Raw genomic sequence first — 17,884 nt, forward strand, 5'->3', positions numbered from 1 at the left:
TTGTAGGTAAAAGAGCTGTTTAACTTAGGGCAATGCCCTACAAAAGGCCCTTTTAAGGGCTATTGATAGTTTATTGTTAGTTTAGGGGGGTTTATTTTGGGGGGGGGGGCTTTTTTATTTTTATAGGGCTATTAGATTAGGTGTAATTTTTATTAATTTGGATATTTATTTTATTATTTTTGTAATCTTAGAGTGTTTATTATTTTTTGTAATATTAGTATTTTTATTTTATTCGTAGTGTTAGGATTATTTAATATTGTAATGTTAGTTTTTTTATTTTTCGTTTATTTTATTTATTTAAAATAGTAATGTTAGTTTAATTTATAATTTAAACTTAGGTTTTTTTTATTTCACAGGTAAGTTTTTATTTATTTTAAGATGGTTATATTGTAATTTTAATTAAAGGTTAGGGGGTGTTAGGTTTAGGGGTTAATAGCTTAATTTAGTATGTTGCGATGTGGGGGGCCGGCAGTTTAGGGGTTAATAGGTTTATTTAGTGGCGGAGATGTGGGAGGCAAGAGGTTTAGGGGTTAATAACTTTATTATAGTGTTGGCGATGTCGGGGAGTGGCAGAATAGGGGTTAATAACTTTTAGTAGTGTCAGCAATGTCGGGGGCAGCAGATTAGGGGTTGATAACTTTATTTAGGTGTCGGCGAGATTAGGGGTGTTTAGACTAGGGGTTTATGTTAGGGTGTTAGGTTTAAACATAACTTTTTTTCCCCATAGATATCAATGGGGTTGCGTTACAGAGAATTTTTATTCCGCACTTCAGGTGTTAGTTTTTTTTCTAACACTCTCTCCCCATTGATGTCTATGGGGGAAAGCATGCACGAGCACGTCAAAGCAGCCCTTGGATTTTGTGCGATATGGAGCAATAACGCCACCATATCGCACACACAAGGAGGGTTTTCAGTAACTCGTAATGGCAGCGCTATGGAGGGTGAATTAGTTTCGCACCCTGTTTAGCGCAAAACTGGTAATCTAGGTGATTGTTATCAAATCTATTATATCAGTTGCCAATGTAGGAACACACTTCTTTCCTATGTGGCATGGCGCTGACTACCAAATGGAACAGCATGAATTCCATGATTTTTCCTTTCTAAGAGCACAGTGCCAGCTCCCTAGCAACTAGATACACAGTCACTTCACTTACTATACTGCATGTACATAATGTATAAACAGAAAAGTCATATATCTTATTATGAGGAGAAACAAATCTACACCCAGCTTCCTATATCTTCTCCTCTCCAGAGTCACCATTATAATGGGCTTAAATTATTTACAGGGACACGTGACTGCAGAACAATCATGTAAGAAAGTCACAGGTGTAGCGACCATAGCCATGGTTGTTCCTTATATGCTTTTCTGCCTCAAACACCCATATATGACGCTAGTAGTTAATTAGCCCTCAGTAGGGAAACATAAGGAATAATGTTACAAAATAAAAATATAAATAGCTTTGTAGATTTTATTCAAACTCTAGTCTAGAGCATGTTTATTATTATTATTATTTTACTTGTAGGACACACTTTTCAGCCATTTTTAACAGCATCTGAATGACCACTTTCCAGACAACTTTTAAAAGAGAGCACCTCTTTTTATTATTAAAAAAACACATTTAGAGCACAATCCCATAGACAGTGAAGATTAGAGGTACACCCAGCATGCAATGTATCAGAAATTAGCATGTGGATCTTTCAGTTTCAGATAAGAGACAGACATGAAAAGCAAAATATAGTGAATATGTATGACCAAGTGATACAAAAAAGGGGCATGGAAAAAAAGAGGGAGCATTGAGCAAGTTAATATTGAAGCAAAATTCTTGATAACACAAGCTAAGCTTCCCTACCCACTTGCTAGTTGCTACCAGACTCTAATTGCTCCTGATATTCATGTATCATTGGTCTGTAATCTTCTAGACAGGTAGTCTATTTTTTATACTTGCAAACAGTTGTCTCTAATCCTAATTATAGGGTGAACGACTGGGTATTAGAAATTAACTCATGCCCGTTTTACTTCACGTAGCTATGGTTTAAGCATTATTAAAACTGTATGAGTGTGAATCATATGTCTGTTATCTTTCATTCTGTACTAGCTCCGGGAGCTTGAGGCTGTAATCACCTGGAACCAGGTAAGGAGTGTTATCCTAACGGTCAGAGGTACGATATAGGCAGCAGTGTTTCAAGCCAGGATGGTAAGACACGGATGATGTCAACCTATGCAGGTGGTGTGTGTTTTTTACTGTGGTCAGTATTACCTGTTGTAAAGTGTTTGGCATATATGCTCAGGCTCATTAATACACAGATATGTAATGTAAAAATTTGAAAACGTTGATTGGAAACATAACCACTCCTTGAAACTTTGTAACTTTGTGCCACATAAAGAATTAAATGTAGCGTAGGTAGGTAGTTCAGATTGAAGATCACAGAAAAGGCCTTATGCAAAGCACTAAAGTCTTTTAGCAGTAACAAAGTCCAATAGACACTGGTGTTTGATTTGAGCAGTAAAAGGTGATATTTACTCAGACTACCTAGTCTTTTTAAAATTGCATGCTCTATCTGAATATTGCATGCTCTATCTGAATATTCATAGAAAACATTTGGGTTACATTTCCCTTTAAATGAGATTATGATTTGATGTTTGTCTTGTATTTTATGCTATAAATCCCCTAGATTTAGAGTTTTGCGGCAAAAGGGGTGCGTTAGCTACACGTCTTTTTTTTCTAGCGCGCCTTCTAAACAACGCTGGTATTTAGAGTTCTCTGAAGGTCTGCGTTAGGCTCCAAAAAGGGAGCGTAAAGGCATATTTACCGCCACTTCAACTCTCGTAAACGTTGCTTATGATAGCGGCTAGCTGGAAAAACGTGCTTGTGAACAATTCCCCCATAGGAAACAATGGGGCAGTTTGGGCTGAAAAAAAACCTAACACCTGCAAAAAAGCAGCGTTAAGCTCCTAACGCAGCCCCATTGTTTCCTATGGGGAAACACTTTCTAAGTCTGCACCTAACACCCTAACATGAACCCCGAGTCTAAACACCCCTAACTTTACACTTATTAACCCCTAATCTGCCGACCCCGCTATCGCTGACACCTGCATTATACTATTAACCCCTATTATGCCGCTCCGTACACCGCCGCAACCTACATTATACTTATGAACCCCTAATCTGCTGCCCCCCAACATCGCCGACACCTACATTATAATTATTAACCCCTAATCTGCCCCCCCCAACGTCGCCGCCACCTAACTTCAAGTATTAACCCCTAATCTGCCGACCGGACCTCGCCGCTACTCTTATAAATGTATTAACCCCTAAAGCTAAGCCTAACCCTAACACCCCCGTAAATTAAATATAATTTTAATCTAACAAAATAAATTAACTCTTATTAAATAAATTATTCCTATTTAAAGCTAAATACTTACCTGTAAAATAAACCCTAATATAGCTACAATATAACTCATAATTATATTGTAGCTATTTTAGGATTTATATTTATTTTACAGGCAACTTTGTATTTATTTTAACTAGGTACAATAGCTATTATTAAATAGTTATTAACTATTTAATAGCTACCTAGTTAAAATAATTACAAAATTAACTGTAAAATAAATCCTAACCTAATTTACAATTAAACCTAATACTACACTATCAATAAATGAATTACATAAATTACCTACAATTACATACAATTAAATCAACTAAACTAAAGTACAAAAAAAAACCCACTAAGTTACAAAAAATTAAAAAGATTACAAGAATTTTAAGCTAATTACACCTACTCTAAGCCCCCTAAAAAAATAACAAAGCCCCCAAAATAAAAAAATGCCCTACCCTATTCTAAATTAAAAATTAACCAGCTCTTTTACCAGCCCTTAAAAGGGCTTTTTGCGGGGCATTGCCCCAAAGTAATCAGCTCTTTTGCCTAAAAAAATAACATACAATACCCCCCCGAACATTACAACCCACATACCCCTATTCTAACCCACCCAAACGCCCTTAAAAAAAACTAACACTAACCCCCTGAAGATCTTCCTACCTTTAGTCGTGTTCACCCAGCCGGGCACCATCCGATTATCCGATCCGTCCAGAAGAGGTCCTCCAGAGGGTCCGAAGTCTTAATCCTATCTGGGCAGAAGAGGACATCCAGAGCGGCAGACATCTTCATCTAAGCGGCATCTTCTATCTTCATCCATCCAGAGCAGAGCGGAGCCATCTTCTTCCCAGCCGACGCGGATCCATCCTCTTCAACCGACGCCTACTCGCCGAATGAAGGTTCCTTTAAATGACGTCATCCAAGATGGCGTCCCTCGAATTCCGATTGGCTGATAGGATTCTATCAGCCAATTAAAATTAAGGTAGGAAAAATCTGATTGGCTGATTCAATCAGCCAATCAGATTCAAGTTTAATCCGATTGGCTGATTGGATCAGCCAATCAGATTTGAGCTCACATTCTATTGGCTGATTGGAACAGCCAATAGAATGCGAGCTCAGTCTGATTGGCTGATTGGATCAGCCAATCGGATTGAACTTGAATCTGATTGGCTGATTGAATCAGCCAATCAGATTTTTCCTACCTTAATTCCGATTGGCTGATAGAATCCTATCAGCCAATCAGAATTGAAGGGACGCCATCTTGGATGACGTCCCTTAAAGGAACCTTCATTCATCATTAGTCCGTCGGTAGAAGACGATGACTCTGCGTCGGCTCCGTTGAAGATGGCTCCGCTCCGGATGGATGAAGATTGAAGAAGCCGCTTGGATGAACACTTCTACCGGATGGAGGACCTCTTCTTGCCCCGCTTGGATGAAGACTTCTACCGGATGATCGACCTCTTCTTGCCCCAATTGGATGAAGACTTCTACCGGATGATTAGCTTTAGGGGTTAATACATTTATTAGAGTAGCAGCGAGGTCCGGTCGGCAGATTATGGGTTAATACTTGAAGTTAGGTGTTGGCGACGTTGGAGGGGGGGCAGATTAGGGGTTAATAAATATAATATAGGTGTCGGCGATGTTAGGGGCAGCAGATTAGGGGTTCATAGGGATAATGTAGGTGGCGCAAATGTGCGGTCGGCAGATTAGGGGTTAAAAATATTTATTATAGTGGCGGCGATGTGGGGGGACCTCGGTTTAGGGGTACATAGGTAGTTTATGGGTGTTAGTGTACTTTGTTGCACTGTAGTTAAGAGCTTTATAAACCGGCGTTAGCCCATAAAGCTCTTAACTACAGCCTTTCCATGGGCGTTAGGAGTTTTGTTGGTAGAGGTGTAACGATCACTTCAGCCAAGACTCGTAATACCAGCAATAGGAAGATCCCATTGAAAAGATAGGATATGCAATTGGCGTAAGGGGATCTGCGGTATGGAAAAGTCGCGGCTTGAAAGTGAGCGTTAGACCTTTAAAAACATGACTCTAAATACCAGCGGGCGGCCAAAAGCAGCGTTAGGAGCCCTTAACGCTGCTTTTGACGGCTAATGCAGAACTCTAAATCTAGGCATTTGTTAGCTTAAAATTTTTATGTCTGCAATATGGCCACAGAAGGTATAATGTGTACCTCCTGTAGTTTCCATCTAAAGACCTTTGTCTCTGGTTAATAACAGAGTACATGAGTTTCATTAATTTACAGAATAGCAATAAAATTATTGTGGAACAAGATCCTGACAGATACAAAAGTTACAAAAAACAAAATTCAACCACCATTTAAAAAAAAATAAAAAATGCAACCCCTCCAATCTCAGGTCCTGTATTATCAAATAAAGCCAAAGTGTGTGTCATACACTTATACTAGACTGATTAGTACGAAATAAGTTAAAATGAGTTATGTTGCATTCAAAACTCATGAGTATTTCAAAGATTCTTTTAACAGATGCTATTTTATACATTTCATGTATACATTTGGATCTCGTCCAGTGAGGCTTGTGTATAGCTGTTTTGAGATATTCAGCAGCTAATGCTATTTATCTGGCACTAACTAAACATTAGCCAGATAATATTATTACTGTTTCATTAAAAAAATCTTAACAGAATTTTTTAGACCAAAGCCATTACTGTAGCATGAAGGACCTAGCAGCTATTGCTGGTTGTGAGTAAAGTTGGAATTATCTGTTTTTAATTTAAATAAAATAAAGGAAAGCAATAAAACGCTACAAGGATATAAGTTTATTAAAATCTGTATAATCATTATTTAGATAACATAATCATTTTGTGCAGACATATCACATGTGGATAATCGATTTCTCTAATGCAAAAAATAGGGTGCTAAAATAAATTCAGGTTTATTGTTCATTTCTCAATGGACATTGCAATGGCTGGAAATATTAAAAATTCATATTTTTTATAAATTTCTTATGTTTATAAAAACTTTTACTGGATCACCATGGTAGACACCACGCATACTTGTCTGTAGAGCTCTTCGTATGTATCGGAAGTATCGAGTGACTTCTAAATTCAGAGGAAAAAGTGCTTGGGCAATACTTGTTAGCTGTGTGTGGTCTTGTCGTCGGACATTTAATTGTACTTGTATGTTAAAATACCTAATACCCTCATGCTCAAAGGTTCCTTGCATATCAAGTCTTACAGTATTGTAATTAAACATTGTACCAGGGTTGGTTGAAAAAGTAGTATCTGAGTTTACCATATTAATAACATGGGATGCGTCTGTAAAATGATTTGGATTAGGTCTTAAGAGTCTGGTTTCTCGAACTGCTACAAGAATTGTAACACGTCTATTTCCACTATCCACTACTCTACAAAGCTCTTCTTCAGGCTGGCGTTTTCTTCGATTGGACAAATGAATAGGTTTTTCACATTCACTGCTTATTTTCCCACAGTAATCCCAGTTATTCTTTTCATCTGTGTAACACCAGCTGTACTTATTTTCATAGAAATCACAAAGGTGGTCTAGACGACATGGTTCTCCTTTTATGGTCACATAATTAGATGGAGAGCAATACTCATAGTCATTGTTTACATCATAACATTGAAAATACTCCTCTTTTTTATTAATATCACAGTTACTCACACACTGTTTCCCATATCTTGTATTTCGTTTCTCAAACTCTTCTGTAATATGTCCGCAGTATCTCCAGCTCCCTTGTGGTCTTTTGCACCACCTATAGCTGTATCCATAGGTTCTACAAGGTGTTACACATGGTGAGTTATAGTTATCATAATCTTCACGCGGAGAACAGTAGTCCCATTTGTCATCCGAATAGCCTTCCTGCCAGCACCAGAAATAGTCAGTGTCTTCTCGGGAACATGGTGACGTGCAAATCCCGCCATTGGAAGTTAGATAAAGGTCTCTTGAGAAAACCAAAGGCGGCATCAGCAGAACAAAACTGATAACTTTGCCAAGGAACATGTCTGAAAAATATAATTTATAACAACAATTAAATGTTGTATGATTTTGATTCTTAAAAAATCTATTTCTTTCATGTAATTTGCAAGAGTCCATGAGCTAGTGATGTATGGGATATACATTCCTACCAGGAGGGGCAAAGTTTCCCAAACCTCAAAATGCCTATAAATACACCCCTCACCACACCCACAAATCAGTTTTACAAACTTTGCCTCCTATGGAGGTGGTGAAGTAAGTTTGTGCTAGATTCTACGTTGATATGCGCTCCGCAGCAGGTTGGAGCCCGGTTTTCCTCTCAGCGTGCAGTGAATGTCAGAGGGATGTGAGGAGAGTATTGCCTATTTGAATTCAATGATCTCCTTCTACGGGGTCTATTTCATAGGTTCTCTGTTATCGGTCGTAGAGATTCATCTCTTACCTCCCTTTTCAGATCGACGATATACTCTTATATATACCATTACCTCTACTGATTTTCGTTTCTGTACTGGTTTGGCTTTCTACAACATGTAGATGAGTGTCCAGGGGTAAGTAAGTCTTATTTTCTGTGACACTCTAAGCTATGGTTGGGCACTTTTTTATAAAGTTCTAAATATATGTATTCAAACATTTATTTGCCTTGACTCAGGATGTTCAACGTTCCTTATTTCAGACAGTCAGTTTCATATTTGGGATAATGCATATGAATAAATCAATTTTTTCTTACCTTAAAATTTGACTTTTTTCCCTGTGGGCTGTTAGGCTCGCGGGGGCTGAAAATGCTTCATTTTATTGCGTCATTCTTGGCGCTGACTTTTTTGGCGCAAATTTTTTTTTCTGTTTTCCGGCGTCATACGTGTCGCCGGACGTTGCGTCATTTTTGACGTTTTTTTGCGCCAAAAGTGTCAGCGTACCGGATGTGGTGTCATTTTTGGCGCTTAAAAAATATGGGCATCACTATTGTCTCCACATTATTTAAGTCTCATTATTTATTGCTTCTGGTTGCTAGAAGCTTGTTCACTGGCATTTTTTCCCATTCCTGAAACTGTCATTTAAGGAATTTGATCAATTTTGCTTTATATGTTGTTTTTTCTATTACATATTGCAAGATGTCCCACGTTGACACTGAGTCAGAAGATACTTCTGGAAAATCGCTGCCTGGTGCTGGATCTACCAAAGCTAGGTGTATCTGCTGTAAACTTGTGGTATCTGTTCCTCCAGCTGTTGTTTGTACTGATTGTCATGACAAACTTGTTAATGCAGATAATATTTCCTTTAGTACTCTTACATTACCTGTTGCTGTTCCGTCAACATCTAATACTCAGAGTGTTCCTGATAACATAAGAGATTTTGTTTCTAAATCCATTAAGAAGGCTATGTCTGTTATTCCTCCTTCTAGTAAACGTAAAAAGTCTTTTAAAACTTCTCATTTTTCAGATGAATTTTTAAATGAACATCATCATTCTGATTCTGATAATGGTTCTTCTGGTTCAGAGGATTCTGTCTCAGAGGTTGATGCTGATAAATCTTCATATTTATTTAAAATGGAATTTATTCATTCTTTACTTAAAGAAGTCCTAATTGCATTAGAAATAGAGGATTCTGGTCCTCTTGATACTAAATCTAAACGTTTAAATAAGGTTTTTAAATCTCCTGTAGTTATTCCAGAAGTTTTTCCTGTCCCTGATGCTATTTCTGAAGTAATTTCCAGGGAATGGAATAATTTGGGTAATTCATTTACTCCTTCTAAACGTTTTAAGCAATTATATCCTGTGCCATCTGACAGATCAGAGTTTTGGGACAAAATCCCTAAGGTTGATGGGGCTGTCTCTACTCTTGCTAAGCGTACTACTATTCCTACGGCAGATAGTACTTCCTTTAAGGATCCTTTAGATAGGAAAATTGAATCCTTTCTAAGAAAAGCTTACTTGTGTTCAGGTAATCTTCTTAGACCTGCTATATCTTTAGCGGATGTTGCTGCAGCTTCACCGTTTTGGTTAGAAGCTTTAGCGCAACAAGTAACAGATCATAATTCTCATAGCATTATTAATCTTCTTCAACATGCTAATAATTTTATTTGTGATGCCATCTTTGATATCATTAGAGTTGATGTCAGGTATATGTCTCTAGCTATTTTAGCTAGAAGAGCTTTATGGCTTAAAACTTGGAATGCTGATATGTCTTCTAAGTCTACTCTGCTTTCCCTTTCTTTCCAGGGTAATAAATTATTTGGTTCTCAGTTGGATTCTATTATCTCAACTGTTACTGGAGGGAAAGGAACTTTTTTACCACAGGATAAAAAATCTAAAGGTAAATTTAGGTCTAATAATCGTTTTTGTTCCTTTCGTCACAACAAGGAACAAAAGCCTGATCCTTCATCCTCAGGAGCGGTATCAGTTTGGAAACCATATCCAGTCTGGAATAAATCCAAGCCTTTTAGAAAACCAAAGCCAGCTGCTAAGTCCACATGAAGGTGCGGCCCTCATTCCAGCTCAGCTAGTAGGGGGCAGATTATGTTTTTTCAAAGAAATTTGGATCAATTCCATTCACAATCTTTGGATTCAGAACATTGTTTCAGAAGGGTACAGAATTGGCTTCAAGATAAGGCCTCCTGCAAAGAGATTTTTTCTTTCCCGTGTCCCAGTAAACCCAGCGAAGGCTCCTGCATTTCTGAAATGTGTTTGAGATCTAGAGTTGGCTGGAGTAATTATGCCAGTTCCAGTTCTGGAACAGGGGCTGGGGTTTTATTCAAATCTCTTCATTGTACCAAAGAAGGAGAATTCCTTCAGACCAGTTCTGGATCTAAAAATATTGAATCGTTATGTAAGGATACCAACATTCAAAATGGTAACTGTAAGGACTATCCTGCCTTTTGTTCAGCAAGGGCATTATATGTCTACAATAGATTTACAGGATGCATATCTGCATATTCCGATTCATCCAGATCACTATCAGTTTCTGAGATTCTCTTTCCTAGACAAGCATTACCAGTTTGTGGCTCTACCGTTTGGCCTAGCAACAGCTCCAAGAATTTTTACAAAGGTTCTCGGTGCCCTTCTGTCTGTAATCAGAGAACAGGGTATTGTGGTATTTCCTTATTTGGAAGATATCTTGGTACTTGCTCAGTCTTCACATTTAGCAGAATCTCATACGAATCGACTTGTGTTGTTTCTTCAAGATCATGGTTGGAGGATCAATTTACCAAAAAGTTCATTGATTCTTCAGACAAGGGTAACCTTTTTAGGTTTCCAGATAGATTCAGTGTCCATGACTCTGTCTTTGACAGACAATAGACGTCTAAAATTGATATCAGCTTGTCAAAACCTCCAGTCACAATCATTCCCTTCGGTAGCCTTATGCATGGAATTTCTAGGTCTTATGACTGCTGCATCAGACGCGATCCCCTTTGCTCGTTTTCACATTCGACCTCTTCAGCTCTGTATGCTGAACCAGTGGTGCAGGGATTACACAAAGATATCTCAATTAATATCTTTAAAACCGATTGTACAACACTCTCTGACGTGGTGGACAGATCACCATCGTTTAGTTCAGGGGGCTTCTTTTGTTCCTCTGACCTGGACTGTAATTTCAACAGATGCAAGTCTTACAGGTTGGGGAGCTGTTTGGGGGTCTCTGACAGCACAAGGGGTTTGGGAATCTCAGGAGGTGAGATTACCGATCAATATTTTGGAACTCCGTGCAATTTTCAGAGCTCTTCAGTCATGGCCTCTTCTAAAGAGAGAATCGTTCATTTGTTTTCAGACAAACAATGTCACAACTGTGGCATACATCAATCATCAAGGAGGGACTCACAGTCCTCTGGCTATGAAAGAAGGATCTCGAATTCTGGTATGGGCGGAATCCAGCTCCTGTCTAGTTTCTGCGGTTCATATCCCAGGTATAGACAATTGGGAAGCGGATTATCTCAGTCGTCAAACGTTACATCTGGGCGAATGGTCTCTTCACCCAGAGGTATTTCTTCAGATTGTTCAAATGTGGGGACTTCCAGAAATAGATCTGATGGCCTCTCATCTAAACAAGAAACTTCCCAGGTATCTGTCCAGATCCAGGGATCCTCAAGCGGAAGCAGTGGATGCATTGTCACTTCCTTGGAAGTATCATCCTGCCTATATCTTTCCGCCTCTAGTTCTTCTTCCAAGAGTAATCTCCAAGATTCTGAAGGAATGCTCGTTTGTTCTGCTGGTAGCTCCAGCATGGCCTCACAGGTTTTGGTATGCGGATCTTGTCCGGGTGGCCTCTTGCCAACCGTGGACTCTTCCGTTAAGATCAGACCTTCTGTCTCAAGGTCCTTTTTCCCATCAGGATCTCAAATCCTTAAATTTAAAGGTATGGAGATTGAACGCTTGATTCTTAGTCAAAGAGGTTTCTCTGACTCTGTGATTAATACTATGTTACAGGCTCGTAAATCCGTATCTAGGGAGATATATTATAGAGTCTGGAAGACTTATATTTCTTGGTGTCTTTCTCATCATTTTTCCTGGCATTCTTTTAGAATTCCGAGAATTTTACAGTTTCTTCAGGATGGTTTGGATAAAGGTTTGTCTGCAAGTTCCTTGAAAGGACAAATCTCTGCTCTTTCTGTTCTTTTTCACAGAAAGATTGCTAATCTTCCTGATATTCATTGTTTTGTACAAGCTTTGGTTCGTATAAAACCTGTCATTAAGTCTATTTCTCCTCCTTGGAGTTTGAATTTGGTTCTGGGGGCTCTTCAAGCTCCTCCGTTTGAACCTATGCATTCATTGGACATTAAATTACTTTCTTGGAAAGTTTTGTTCCTTTTGGCCATCTCTTCTGCCAAAAGAGTTTCTGAATTATCTGCTCTTTCTTGTGAGTCTCCTTTTCTGATTTTTCACCAGGATAAGGCGGTGTTGCGAACTTCTTTTAAATTTTTACCTAAGGTTGTGAATTCTAACAACATTAGTAGAGAAATTGTGGTTCCTTCATTATGTCCTAATCCTAAGAATTCTAAGGAGAAATCATTGCATTCTTTGGATGTAGTTAGAGCTTTGAAATATTATGTTGAAGCTACTAAGAATTTCCGAAAGACTTCTAGTCTATTTGTTATCTTTTCCGGTTCTAGGAAAGGTCAGAAGGCTTCTGCCATTTCTTTGGCATCTTGGTTGAAATCTTTAATTCATCATGCTTATGTCGAGTCGGGTAAAACTCCGCCTCAAAGGATTACAGCTCATTCTACTAGGTCAGTTTCTACTTCCTGGGTGTTTAGGAATGAAGCTTCGGTTGATCAGATTTGCAAAGCAGCAACTTGGTCTTCTTTGCATACTTTCACTAAATTCTACCATTTTGATGTGTTTTCTTCTTCTGAAGCAGTTTTTGGTAGAAAAGTACTTCAGGCAGCTGTTTCAGTTTGATTCTTCTGCTTATAATTTCAGTTTTTTTCATTATAAGATTTGAACTTTATTTTGGGTGTGGATTATTTTCAGCGGAGTTGGCTGTCTTTATTTTATCTCTCCCTCTCTAGTGACTCTTGCGTGGAAGATCCACATCTTGGGTAGTCATTATCCCATCACTAGCTCATGGACTCTTGCTAATTACATGAAAGTAAACATAATTTATGTAAGAACTTACCTGATAAATTCATTTCTTTCATATTAGCAAGAGTCCATGAGGTCCACCCTTTTTTGTGGTGGTTATGATTTTTTTGTATAAAGCACAATTATTCCAATTCCTTATATTTATGCTTTCACACTTTTTTCTTATCACCCCACTTCTTGGCTATGCGTTAAACTGATTTGTGGGTGTGGTGAGGGGTATATTTAAAGGCATTTTGAGGTTTGGGAAACTTTTCCCCTCCTGGTAGGAATGTATATCCCATACTTCACTAGCTCATGGACTCTTGCTAATATGAAAGACATGAATTTATCAGGTAAGTTCTTACATAAATTATGTTATTTAAAGGATACACATAATCAAGACACTTTACAAGTGAAAAATTATGACTTTGTTTGAGTGTAAAATGTGATTATGTTTGCTATTTAGTATCTGGAGAATAGCACATATTATCTAGTGATTAAAAGGACAGTAAAGTCAAAATTAAGCTTATATGAGTTAGGTAGATCATGCAGTTTTAAACCATTTTTCACTTTACTTCTTTTGTCAAATTTGCTTTGTTCATCTTGTATTCTTTGTTGAAGAGTAAAACTAGGTAAGCTCATAGTAGCTAGTAAATACATATGGCTAGATTACAAGTTTTGTCGGTAAAACCGTACGGTGCTAACGCTCCTTTTTTTCTTAACACTCCCTTTAAATAACGCTGGTATTACAAGTTTTCTGAATGGCTGCGTTAGCCTCCGAAAAGTGAGCTTTGAGCAAATTTAACGCCACTTCTACCTGTAATACCAACGTTGCTTACGATAGCGGTAAGCTGGCTAAAACGTGCTTGTGCACGATTTCCCCATAGGAAACAATAGGGCTGAGACGGCTGGAAAAAAACCTAACACCAGCAAAAAAGCAGCGTTAAGCTCTTAACGCAGCCCCATTGTTTCCTATGGGAAATTTAAAGTTATGCCTGCACCTAACATTATAGTTATTAACCCCTAATCTGCCGCCCCCAATGTCGTCGCCACTTACTTACAAATATTAACCCCTAATCTGCTGACCGGACATCGCCGCCACTATAATAAATGTATTAACCCCTAAACCGCCGCACTCCCGCCTCGCAAACACTATAATAAATTTTATTAACCCCTAATCTGCCGTCCCTAACATCGCTGCCACTTACCTACAATTATTAACCCCTAATCTGCTGCCCCCAACGTCGCCGCTACTATATGACATGTATTAACCCCTAAACCTAAGTCTAACCCTAACCCCCCTAACTTAAATCTATTTTTAATAAATCTAAATAAATTTACTATAATTAAATAAATTATTCCTATTTAAAACTAAATATTTACCTATAAAATAAACCCTAATATAGCTACAATATAACTAATAGTTACATTATAGCTATTTTAGGATTTATTTTTATTTTACAGGCAAATTTGTATTTATTTTAACTAGGTAGAATAGTTATTAAATAGTTATTAACTATTTAATAACTACCTAGCTAAAAGAAATACAAAATTACCTGTAAAATAAATCCTAACCTAAGTTACAATTACCCCTAACACTACACTATAATTAAATTAATTAACTAAACTACCTACAATTAAATACAATTAAATAAAATAAATTAAATTACGAAAAAAACAAACACTAAATTACAGAAAATAAAAAAGAAATTACAAATTTATTAAACTAATTACACCTAATCTAATCCCCCTAATAAAATAAAAAAGGCCCCCAAAATAATAAAATGCCCTACCCTATACTAAATTACAAAAGTAATCAGCTCTTTTACCAGCCCTTAAAAGGGCTTTTTGCAGGACATTGCCCCAAAGTAATCAGCTCTTTTACCTGTAAAAAAAAATACAATACCCCCAATCGGGCAATGTGGTCCTCCATCCGGCCGAAGTCTTGATCCAAGCAGGGCAGAAGAGGTCTTCCATCCGGCAGAAGTCTTCATCCAGACGGCATCTTCTATCTTCATCCTTCCATAGCAGAGTGGGTCCATCTTCAAGACATCCGACGCGGAGCTTCCATCCTGGCCGACGACTTCCCGACGAATGACGGTTCCTTTAAGTGACGTCATCCAAGATAGCGTCCCTCGAATTCCGATTGGCTGATAGAATCCTATCAGCCAATCGGAATTAAGGTAGGAAAAATCTGATTGGTTGATTCAATCAGCCAATCGGATTGAAGTTCAATCCAATTGGCTGATCCAATCAGCCAATCGGATTGAGCTTGAATTCTATTGGCTGATCGGAACATTGAAAGGTGTGTGTATGTATATGATGAAGGTGATATTGTCAATAAACACTGAAAATGGTTGTTAAATCCAGCGAGTACGATCATATTTTTCATGTATTACATTTCTCAGTGGCAGCCTGGTGGCTGACAAACTGTTTCTGAGTGTGATGATCATATATTATTATTATTAGTTATTTGTAGATCGCCAACAGATATATATATATATATATATAAAATATATTGACGTCTTCCCAAAACATCAATACATTTTGATTTGTGGTGTGAAAAACCAAAGGGTGCTGGATTTTTTTGTGCATACATTTTGTGCTTATTATACTTATCCTTCATACCCATGTGCCTGTCTACTAGGAGGACTGTTATCATTCTGGAGTTGTTTGTATATATATATATTTATATAAATATATATATATAAACACTGTTCCAATGCCACTGCATTCTCATCATCTATCTGCAACTGCCAGGGTGCTATAAAATGATTTAATAAATACATTCACCAGTAAGCACTCACTGCACTTCAGTCATCTTCATAAAATGTATTTATTAATCCAAAATAGTGAAGTTTCGGGACCACACAATGTCCTTTCCTCAGACAATCAGATCTTACTCGGCTCAAGCCTTATATATCTTCATACCTGAAACACACACCTCGGGGGAGCCAATCAACAACTTGCACTCCCCTTATTGTCATATGGCAAGCAATCTCCATTCACCTCCATAGAAATAGTGATCCCTTCACCTTATACAACAAGCATCAAAACTTGACACCTATCAAAGCATTTAAAACCAGTGGGATCGGTTCTTACTGAAATTCATTTATGACATTTATAATTGTAAAATCTTCTCTGCTGACTTATAATTTTAAATTTAAACCTACCTTGCATATCACGACTGACAGTTGTTACTAATTGAACAATAACTAGTCCGTATCCCACACCCCCTTGCTCATCTCATTGGTCCACATGCTCATAAGCTAAACATGGTAATAGTGTACAAGCAATTTTGTATCAAGGGGTATTACTCAATGCGCCTCTCATTGCTGCCTTTTGATCACACCCACCATGACCTCAAACTGTTGATAAACAAACCCCTGTGGTCCGTATAATACTAGATCTCATCTGAGCAGATACTAGTTTATATCTCAGCTGTCATATAATTTCTTAGTGCAAGATTGACCGGGAACACTTCTAATGGGCCACTTATATTTTCATTACCTGTTACAAGGAGTTACTATATAACTTATTACTTACTATACTTATTTCTGAAAATAACTGTGTAATAGCTATATCACTAATTGGCATTGCTTAACACCTCTTCATAGGTATTATAACTAAATGATTAGTTTCTCAGTGGCTATATCACTCTGAAGACATCAATAAGATGTTCCTATCTTAATGTCCGATAGTATGTCTGAATGTAAGGTACTCACAGGGGACCACCCTCCCACTGCAAAATAGTTCAAGAGAAGGGAAAAAGAAGAAAAAGACGTAGCGTGGGACTAAGTAGCTCCCTAATTAATTGAGTAATTCATACCTAGATTGTAGGGAGCTATTTCGAACACCACACAGTTATATATGGAGTCCAACAGCTTATAGTCAGGCACAACTAGTACTAGTAACGTACTCTATCCTATATGTACCTGTAGTGTACTTCATACCACTTGGTGGTGGTTACTAATAGTTCATTTATTTCTTAATTCTTCAACACTGGTTAAACCTTTATTACTTGTTTGGTCCTCTAGATTTTACAAAAAACACTGCCCACCAGTATGTGTATTCAATTCCGGCACGTGTATTCAATAAGGCTTGAGCCAAGAGAAATCTGTTGGTTTGAGGAATTGACACTATGTGGTCCCAAAATGTCACTATTTTTGATTATTAAAGACATTTTGTGAAGATGGCTAAGGTCCAGTGAGTGCTTACCGGTGAATGTGTATATGTGTGTGTGTATATATATATATAAATATATATGTATATATATATATAAATCAATGTAAATATTTGCATAGGAAATTAGTACATCTAGGCAAGTATCCCCGCTTGCTTTTCCCCAGAAATTCTTAATATACAATGTTTCCAATGCACAAGAGAATTGTGGGTAAGATATGCAAATTAGATATGCAAATTCTCAGTTTTTTTGCTTAAAAAATACTGTTTTGACACAGCAATCCTTTTAAACAGGATTATGACAGCAAACTAGAAATCACTCACTAGACAAGCCTGTGAGTGATTTCTGGTTTGCTGTCATAATCCTGTTTAAAAGGATCGCTGTGTCAAAACAGTATTTTTGAAGCAAAAAAACTGAGAATTTGCATATCTAATTTGCATATCTTACCCACAATTCTCTTGTGCATTGGAAACATTGTATATTAAGAATTTCTGGGGAAAAGCAAGCGGGGATACTTGCCTAGATGTACTAATTTCCTATGCAAATATTTACATTGATTTAATTTTGAGACATGGAGGATTTTAATTTCAGTTTTTTATCTCCCCCCATAATTTTAATGAAGTTATATATATATATATATATATATATATATATATATATATGTATATATATCATTCACAAATACGGCTAGATTACTAGTTGTGCGGTAGGCTAAAAAAGCAGCGTTAACAGGTCCTAACGCTGGTTTTTAACTAACGCTGGTATTACGAGTTTTGCAGGTTTAGAAGCACCGCACACTTTTTTGGCCTTACC

The 17,884-nt window shown here is 37.5% G+C and overlaps 1 protein-coding gene across 2 annotated transcripts in view; it reads right to left on the reverse strand.

Annotated features, from left to right (window-relative positions):
- Positions 1–6,147: 6,147 nt before the first annotated feature.
- Positions 6,148–17,884, reverse strand: part of LOC128652662 (uncharacterized) — a 76,440-nt gene continuing 64,703 nt past the window's right edge. For both annotated transcript variants that reach the window (XM_053705597.1, XM_053705593.1), the window contains exon 2: positions 6,148–7,365. In XM_053705597.1, coding sequence (XP_053561572.1) covers positions 6,338–7,363 — 1,026 coding nt within the window. In that variant the 5' untranslated portion in view covers positions 7,364–7,365 and the 3' untranslated portion in view covers positions 6,148–6,337. The remainder of the gene's footprint in view (positions 7,366–17,884) is intronic.

Source organism: Bombina bombina, chromosome 1 (assembly GCF_027579735.1).
Source record: "Bombina bombina isolate aBomBom1 chromosome 1, aBomBom1.pri, whole genome shotgun sequence".
NCBI lineage: Eukaryota > Metazoa > Chordata > Amphibia > Anura > Bombinatoridae > Bombina > Bombina bombina.